This window comes from Cyprinodon variegatus, unplaced genomic scaffold (assembly GCF_000732505.1).
Source record: "Cyprinodon variegatus isolate N-32 unplaced genomic scaffold, C_variegatus-1.0 Scaffold1035, whole genome shotgun sequence".
Taxonomy (NCBI): domain Eukaryota; kingdom Metazoa; phylum Chordata; class Actinopteri; order Cyprinodontiformes; family Cyprinodontidae; genus Cyprinodon; species Cyprinodon variegatus.
Genome location: NW_015151488.1, coordinates 252,560 through 260,594, shown reverse-complemented (window position 1 = coordinate 260,594; position 8,035 = coordinate 252,560). Strand labels below are relative to the sequence as shown.

Genomic DNA, 8,035 nt, shown 5'->3' with positions numbered 1-8,035 from the left:
ATGGGGGTGAGTAGAAAATGAAGGCTAACCATGTTTTGGGTGTACTATTCCTTTAATATTCCCAACGAGGTCTAAAGGAATTTTGAAGACTTGATCTCCTATCAGGTCTTTCTGATCATATTTTCTCCCAAAGCTAGATCTTACCTTTTCATCCCTAAACACCTGCAACAGCATCTGTAGACTGAACTTGAACAGATAAATTGATCTATTGTAATAGAAATGGTAGATAGTTTTAATCAAACTATCAATATTTTAACTCGGTTCTCCCTGAAGTTTGGAAAGCATAAAGATATTTATCTTATATTAACACTGCCAGCCCACACCAGGAGCTGTGAAACCTACATAAGTTGTAAAACCTCCTTGAAACGTTGGTGAACACATGGTGAAATGATCCGTTTCCTTGAGCCTGTTCACCTAATCTTATTGTGATTTTACGTTATTTGCGTCTTATCTGTATGGAATTGCTATGTTCTCTCCTGTAGCATCTTGTTTATTATTTACTGTTTTTACCTGCTTTAGGACAGCAAATGCAAATTAGCTGTTGTGCTAATTGCTGCATATTTACATTGATGCTTAACTCATGTTGATGAGTGCGCGTTGTCCTTATTGAAATAGATCAACAAAAATCTTAGAAATGCACACGCTTTGATGCTAAGCAGTAACTTACAAGTTAAACACTTTTTACTTGTTTTCTACCGCTGTTTAGGTCCATTTTCTCTGTGCTGGACCTGATGAAGGTGGACATGGCTAACTTTGCAGTGAAGAGCATCAAGCCACATCTCATGCAGCAGTCGGTTGAGTATGAGAGGAACAAGTTCCAGGAGTTTCTGGAGAAACAACCAAGTAAAGAATGGCCCCTTTGCAAAAACCCTTTGTGTTATACTCCATGGTGGTGTCAAGTCAGGGGTAATGTTTAGTTTTTTCTTGCCGAAGGATGAAAAAAAAAGCAGTTCTTTGTTTTATTTTCAAACTAAAACTAAAAACAGAAAGTAAATTGGCTGAATGTGCACCGACCTTTCCACTCCAGTTTAACCAGTTCTATTCACTGGGCATGATACGCCCAAAATGTTTCACCTTCATTTGGTTTGGTTTATGTTCACACTACGCTTTTAAAAAAAGGACCAAACAACTGGAAACAAGTCATGCAGTTTTTATCAATTCCTGACTGATGAGCAAGTGAGCGTAACGTTAATAATAAATCAATGAATGCAGCTTTCTCTATTTACCATTTGATTTATAAATGCCTGAAATAAGAGTCTATATTCCTTAAATCCAGAATTAACTCTAGGTAGCAGGAATCTATTTCCTGTTTTGGATGTTCAATAGGAGCTTGATCTCACATGGACTCCCTGACTGACCAGTGTCCCCTGAACACCAACATGCCAGCTGCAGGTGTACTGACTGATAGTTCTGTCATCACTCAATACAAATGAAATTTAATTACAGTGGAGTTACATACTATATAATGATTTAGCCTAATAAAATGGACAATTTCTTCTAAGAAGAACCAATGTGGTCACTTAGCGAAGGAATAGATTCGGATTTCAGCTGACTGATTGAGCAAGACTCCGTTGAGCAAGTCTGATGCGCTCGGAAAATTTGGACCTGATAGATTAGAAATGGGAGAAAAATGGTGAATGTGACATTTTCTCTTAAATTGCTCGTAAAAACGATTTAAGAACAAATCTTTTCATGTGAATGGTTCTTGCATAATGTTCACTTTTGATCGGAGGAGGAGATCCCATGGGAATCTGAAACATATTTTGTGCACCACTCCTACTGAATAATAAAAGACGAATAAAATATGTGAAACCCTTCTGATTTCCAATAAAAAGAAATTTGAAACTATGGTTAATAGTCAGGGTATGTTGCTCTGACATACTGTCCGACTATTTGCCCATTCATTCCAATGACATTACTTTTCTTGTGTATAACAGAGCGGCTCTGCTTAAGAATTGACATCAGTGCCCTCTAGTGGATTATAACATTACAACACTTAAAGAAAATTTTTCTAATCAGACCAGACCAGATCAATAATTTGGATAGCATAAATATTAATCTAATAAACATTTAATAATCATTTATAATTTGTTTCCATCTCTAGTTTTAACCGAAGTGTTTACTGGATAGTTGTGTTTAGTTGATCATCACTAGAATCCACTTTCTGTTCAGTTAGACCCACATTTCCAGTGTTTGATCATCTGTTCTGCACCATGGTTCTGATTTTTTTTAAAACCTTGCCCAAATTAACTGAACTATCCAGAACAGTGTCATCTTTTTTTGTTTAAAGCCGACCAATTGTGCAAATTAACACTGACATTTACTAACAAAATGAATAAAACCTGTTGAGGATTTAATTCTTTACAATATGCATGTTTGTGAGTTTTTCCTCTGTCTTTTGGGTTGTCACGATACTAAACTTTTCAACTCGATACCGATACTAAGGAAAATATTCGATATTCGATACCATTTTCGATACCACAAGGATAAAAACAAAGACTCCAAAATTCTACAGAAATATTTTCATTAATAAATAAAATACAATAAATAAATACAATAAAGGTTGTATGCTGTGCACAATATTAAGCAAGCTTGATAAAAAACTTATAAAATTAAAATTAAGTGTTCCTTTCTTGGCTATGCTTTGCACACATAACAATGACACTAGCCAAACCGGTTAAGAAACAAAAATAATTCTCAGCAGCTGCAGCTGTTACAGAAAAATGTCTGAAACTGAAAAGTGCGTAGCATTATTCAATCACACAGTGTTCAGAAAGTGCATTTTCCTCTATTCTGCACTTTAGATGAATGACTGCTTAAGTGCAACTGGTGGTGGCACTGTATCGATACTTTTAAAAACTAGTATTGTATCGGATACAACGTTTCAGTATCGATACTTTATTGAGTATCGATACTTTTGACAACCCTACTCTACCCTGATCGACTCCCTGCCGCTGCTGTGAAGAATAAACATGTCCATTTATTTCAGATGCCTTAGACTACACAGAGAAGTGGCTGGAGGAAACGGTGAAATCTCTGAGAGAAACAGACGGTTCTGCTGCTGCCTCCAGTGACCCCCCTTCCCTCCTCCCATTAAATGTTCACAATCACGCTTATCTTCGCCTGCTCAGGTGGGATCATGCTTCAGACCCTTTCCCAGAGGTAAATACTCAGTCCTCGTCCTTCATTTTTTTGGTTTATTTATTTCCTGCTCATAAGACGGAACATTTTTTTCTCCCTTCTCCCAGACGGTGCTGATGGATCAAGTTCGGTTCTTAGAGATGCAGAAGGAGGTGGAGCGGTTAGTTCTGCTCTCCTCTGTGCTCCTTGTTGTCTACACCACCACAGGAGACGCCATCTCTGGCCTCCCAGGACTGATGGAGTCGCTTAAAAACACTGTCAGTGTCATGCTCACAGAAATGCACGTTCCGTGAGTACAAATATATAAGTCTAGAGCTACTCTGATGCTCAAAATGTATTCAGTTGGTTTTAATGTTTTAGCAGTTATGCAGCCATGAACTCCACTGTAACCAAACATATTAGAAGCCATGGATTCCACTGGGACTGATTTCTGACGTAATTGACACTTATTCTGAAAATAAAGCTGATACAGTAGCCGCCTTTACATTTACCATCAAATTACTGAATTACTAAGACAAATTCTTTCTAAATGACAAAATTGCAGTTTTGAAAAACTCATCTTAGAAATCAGTAGAAATTCTTATACTTCGCAAAAGCTGCAACGGAAACACTTTTTTCGCATCATATGAGTCACGTGATCTCAAACGCACCCCTACTGCCTTGGAAAAAGACAAAGAAGACTGGAAGTTGTTGGGAGGATGAGAATGCGGAGATTTGGATAAAGGATGAGACCATTTTTTTCCCATTTATTATACAACGATGAGCGTCATCACTCTTGAGCCTTGGCTGACATATGGATATATCTTATGTGTTGACGTCTGCTGCTGCCATGTTGTTTTCATGTGTTTTCAAGAATTATCACATGAACAGATACTGTATATTACCTGCAATTTATTTTATGGAAATACCACAACTTTAATCTGAAGATTTCCCTTTTCAGAATTAGCTGAATATCGTCATAGTTTTATGGACATTTGTAATGAAAACAAAACTAGTACCTCTCAAAAGTATTAAACCTTTTCGACATTTGTGATGCTATGGCAAACTTGGAGCAACGCAGTTCACATATTTTATGAGGTAGAGCAGAGTGTTGTAGTCAAGACCACTCCGACCGAGACGAAGGAGTACAGAGACTGAGACGAGACTTTAGAGGCCGAGACCAAGACCGTACAAAGTCTTGATCTCTAGAGGTCTTGGCCTTGTCTCGGTCTCAGTACTCATTGGTCTTGGTGGGTGTGGTCTTGACTGCAAGGCAAGTAGAGCAGGAAAAAACTGTGGGGAATGGAGGGAATATTTCCTAAATAACTAACAATTGCATGTACCTACCAGCTTTATACATCTAAGACCTGATCTTTACAGATTAAAGATAAGAGATTGGTAATCTCTTCACCAGTATACCACATATATATGATATGTCATGTCAAACCCTGATACCACAGCCATGAATGGTCAGATTCCCTAAGTTTAGTAGTGCAATAAGTGGGTGTGCAGGTGATCTACAAAGAATGCTGCACAAGACCTGTAAACTGGTTCGGTCCCGCCCATTAAAATAAACAGTGAACACTTAAACACCAACCATTAAAATGAACACTGCTGTGGCCATAAAAGAAAGAGCAGTTTCTAAACCATGTAGATAGAGGTAATAACATTGGCAATACTAAATCATTTTCAATGCACACCTCAAATGGGAAGCCTAAGTGCTAAAAACAAAAGGGAAATATAAAACATAATTTTGTGTAAAGCTGTGTTTTACTGAAAGAATGAGGAGGAAAAAAATCCTTTTTCCCCAAATCCATTTTTTTCCCAGGTCATTCAACATGCAGGAGGCCTTAGCGACCATTGGGGAGAAACTGTGTGTGGAGCTGAGCCAGTGTTTAAGCCAACATGGCTTCCCTTCCCTCACAGCTGAGCGTAAGAGCACTCTGAAGGGGCAGATCTCTGCCATCATCCATCCAGACAACACAGTCCGAAAGCTGATGGGTAAGACTCGTTCCCCCTCCTTACATCCCTTCATTTTGCAGCGACTAAAGAAAAACCTTCCTCGTCTTCCTCTTTAGACTCTCGGATTCAAAGCTATCTCCTGGCTGCCCTGGAATCCAGTCAGCACAAGACACCTCCTCCTCTCCCAGGAGGTCTGGCTCCGGTCAGCAGGGAACTTGGAGAGCTCTCGGTCCGCTTCAGCCGCCTGGTCAACTACAACAAGCTGGTTTTCTCTCCGTTCTACCAGAAGATCCTCCAGAATGCACCAACTCCTGAAGAGGGCCCTAGCATAGAGACATAAAGCCCCCCCCTACTGGGGTCGGGAGTTCCTCTGCTCTCCCTTATTGGCAACAGTTTGGATGCAGAAAGGAAAGTTAAAGAGGCAGATCTTTAATCTAAGAGGGAAGCCAGTCCTGCAGAGCTAGCACCTTCAAATATTACAATTCCACTCACATTTACTGATGCAGTGTTGTTTCTTCATTAAAATGACAATTTCAATGATTGCATTAACTTCCCGAGTATCGTGCATGGATAACCAAACTGTTGGTACTGTAGTTTTATTATAACCAGGCACAGTGTGAAATTACAGAGGTATTCATATCACTTGAACCTTTACAGACTTTGTCAAATCATTGCCACCAAAACTTTGATGTAATATATTTGGACGGAGAGACGTAGGGAAATCTGTGCCTGTTTATGAAGTGAAAAAGAAAGGATACTTGGTGTCACGTTTTTAGGCAAAAAGATATATTAAATCTATGGCATGCAGATGTAGTCAAAGCACTTGGACCAGAACTATGAAGAACCATCTTTCTGGCTTGCTAAAGGAAATCTATAAAATATAACAAATTTCATGGTTTTAACAGAACAAAGTGTAAATGAGGATCACACATAGTTTTTAAAAGCACTGTAATTAAGTCCACTTCGTATCATCAGCTAAGCTGGCGATCACAGTAAGTCACCTTACACTGGTTATGTGTCCAGTTCTGCTTTAGTGTTTAATTGTATTTTAAATCCCTAAATAGACTTGAATGTTTTCAGCTTCAAAACTGTTTTAAGCAATAGAAGATTTGTTAGCTTCTTCTGTAGAAAAATCCTCTGGTCATAAAGTATAGACCAGTTGGTGTGTTCCACTGGTCATAAAGGGTGTTTTAGGGATGTAAGGGGTTAATTTTAGAGATATTTGCAATGAATGTAAGTAAAAAAGCAAAACCCCTGAAAAAAAAAGGTCTTACATATGCGTTATCGGATGGAAAGCATATAAATTCAAGTAAGACATTTCCTGCATGTGTTATGTCGACCACTGAGAATAATGCCTCACTTTAGAGTTTTGGAGGAGAAATGAAATTTGATGACCTTTAGATTAGTGGTTTTGAGCCGACAGAAATGAACAGAACAGAACTGTGAGCCGTTCGATCCATCGTAAGAAAAGAAACCTTTAAAAAAAATCTATCGGTCGTCTAAACTAGTTTTCTGGCTTCTCTGAAAATCTCCAGTTGCAGAAAATACAACCTTAAACATTTTTGGTCGGTACGAGTCTTTTGTTTTCTCAATTCATTCAGAACACAAAGGAAAGGAAATTATGAACCAATGGATACTGACCCAAAATACTGTCCTGTAGATGTTTTCAGTGTAACTTTTACTTCTTATTTGCTCATTGTAAACTTATTGTTAGATATTCTCTAGTTTTATTCTGATATTTATGTTTACATTAGATTCTTCTTTATAAACATTAATTTCTTCCTTATATCAGTTGACTACCTTTTGTTGGCCCTGTTTGCTGTTATTCACAAAAATTGCACAGTTTATATTTGTTTTCACTGTTATTTGTCTTTAGGTGTTCATTTGACATGCAAATAAAGCTTGTCCAAAAATAAAGCTAAAGTTTGCTCCCACATAAAGAGGTCTGTTTTTTTTTTTTTTTAGATTGTAACATAAGTGTAACCTGTTGTATCTATACTACCTATATTATACAATTGAAGATAATTGTTTCTAAAACGCCATTTAATGTAAAATGATAATAAATCACTTACCGGTAGGTCTTATGCATGTAGTGCACATGTGTGACAGCAGATGGAGCTATAGCTCTTATAAAAAAAAATAAAAAGCCAAACTAATTTTTTTATGTCAACTTGAAGGTTTTCATTTTTCCATTAAATGAATCAAAACACTTTTTCCGTATAATCCTTTGTCAGTTTCACATAAGCAACTTTGCTTTAAATTTAGACTAAGTAAATACCACCAAAACAAGCCACTGAAATTTGTTTTTCCCAGTTTAAAGATGTTTTGCTTTCCATCCAAAGCCCCTAACATCTCCCCAATTTCACTGGCGCAGACCAATTGGGTATTGCAGGCTAAAAAAAAAGACCCCAATGACTCCCCATTAGGTCCACCATAAGGACCTAATTAGTTGTTTTTTTTCTTTACTTTTTTGGAATGACTATCATATGAGATATATATATGATATATTATGTCAAACCCTGACACCACAGCCATGAGTTTGGAATGGTTTGGACCTAACGCCAGCCTGAAAGCTGAAGCCACCTTTTGGTATCAACCTCCCAGATCACTCAGGTCTTCTAGTTCCAGCCAACTCTGTACACCCAGAACTAGAACCAAACATGGAGAAGCAGCATTTAGTTCCTATGCTCCACTGATCTGGAACAAACTTTCAGAAGACTGGAAAAGTGCTGAAAGGCTGAGTTCTCTTAAGTCAAAGTTAAAAGCCCATTTGCTTAGAGCTGCCTTTGACTGTTGAAGATAAAATGCTAAGTGGGGTATTAGTTTAAGGTTGGGATCCAACTGTTTTACTTACTTTATCATGTTTTCACTTGCTTTTATTCTGCTTTTTTGTGGTCCAATTTCTTTTTTAGTGTCAAAGTTTTTCCATTTTTTTCTCTTCTATTTTATTATC

At 37.7% G+C, this 8,035-nt stretch overlaps 1 protein-coding gene across 1 annotated transcript in view; it reads left to right on the top strand.

Annotated features, from left to right (window-relative positions):
* The window catches only part of LOC107100953 (T-complex protein 11-like protein 1), a 13,521-nt gene extending 6,339 nt beyond the window's left edge, over positions 1–7,182 (top strand). The window contains exons 3-7 of the mRNA XM_015399655.1: positions 707–843; positions 2,990–3,162; positions 3,249–3,430; positions 4,949–5,121; positions 5,199–7,182. Coding sequence (XP_015255141.1) covers positions 707–843; positions 2,990–3,162; positions 3,249–3,430; positions 4,949–5,121; positions 5,199–5,422 — 889 coding nt within the window. The 3' untranslated portion in view covers positions 5,423–7,182. The remainder of the gene's footprint in view (positions 1–706; positions 844–2,989; positions 3,163–3,248; positions 3,431–4,948; positions 5,122–5,198) is intronic.
* Positions 7,183–8,035: the final 853 nt, after the last annotated feature.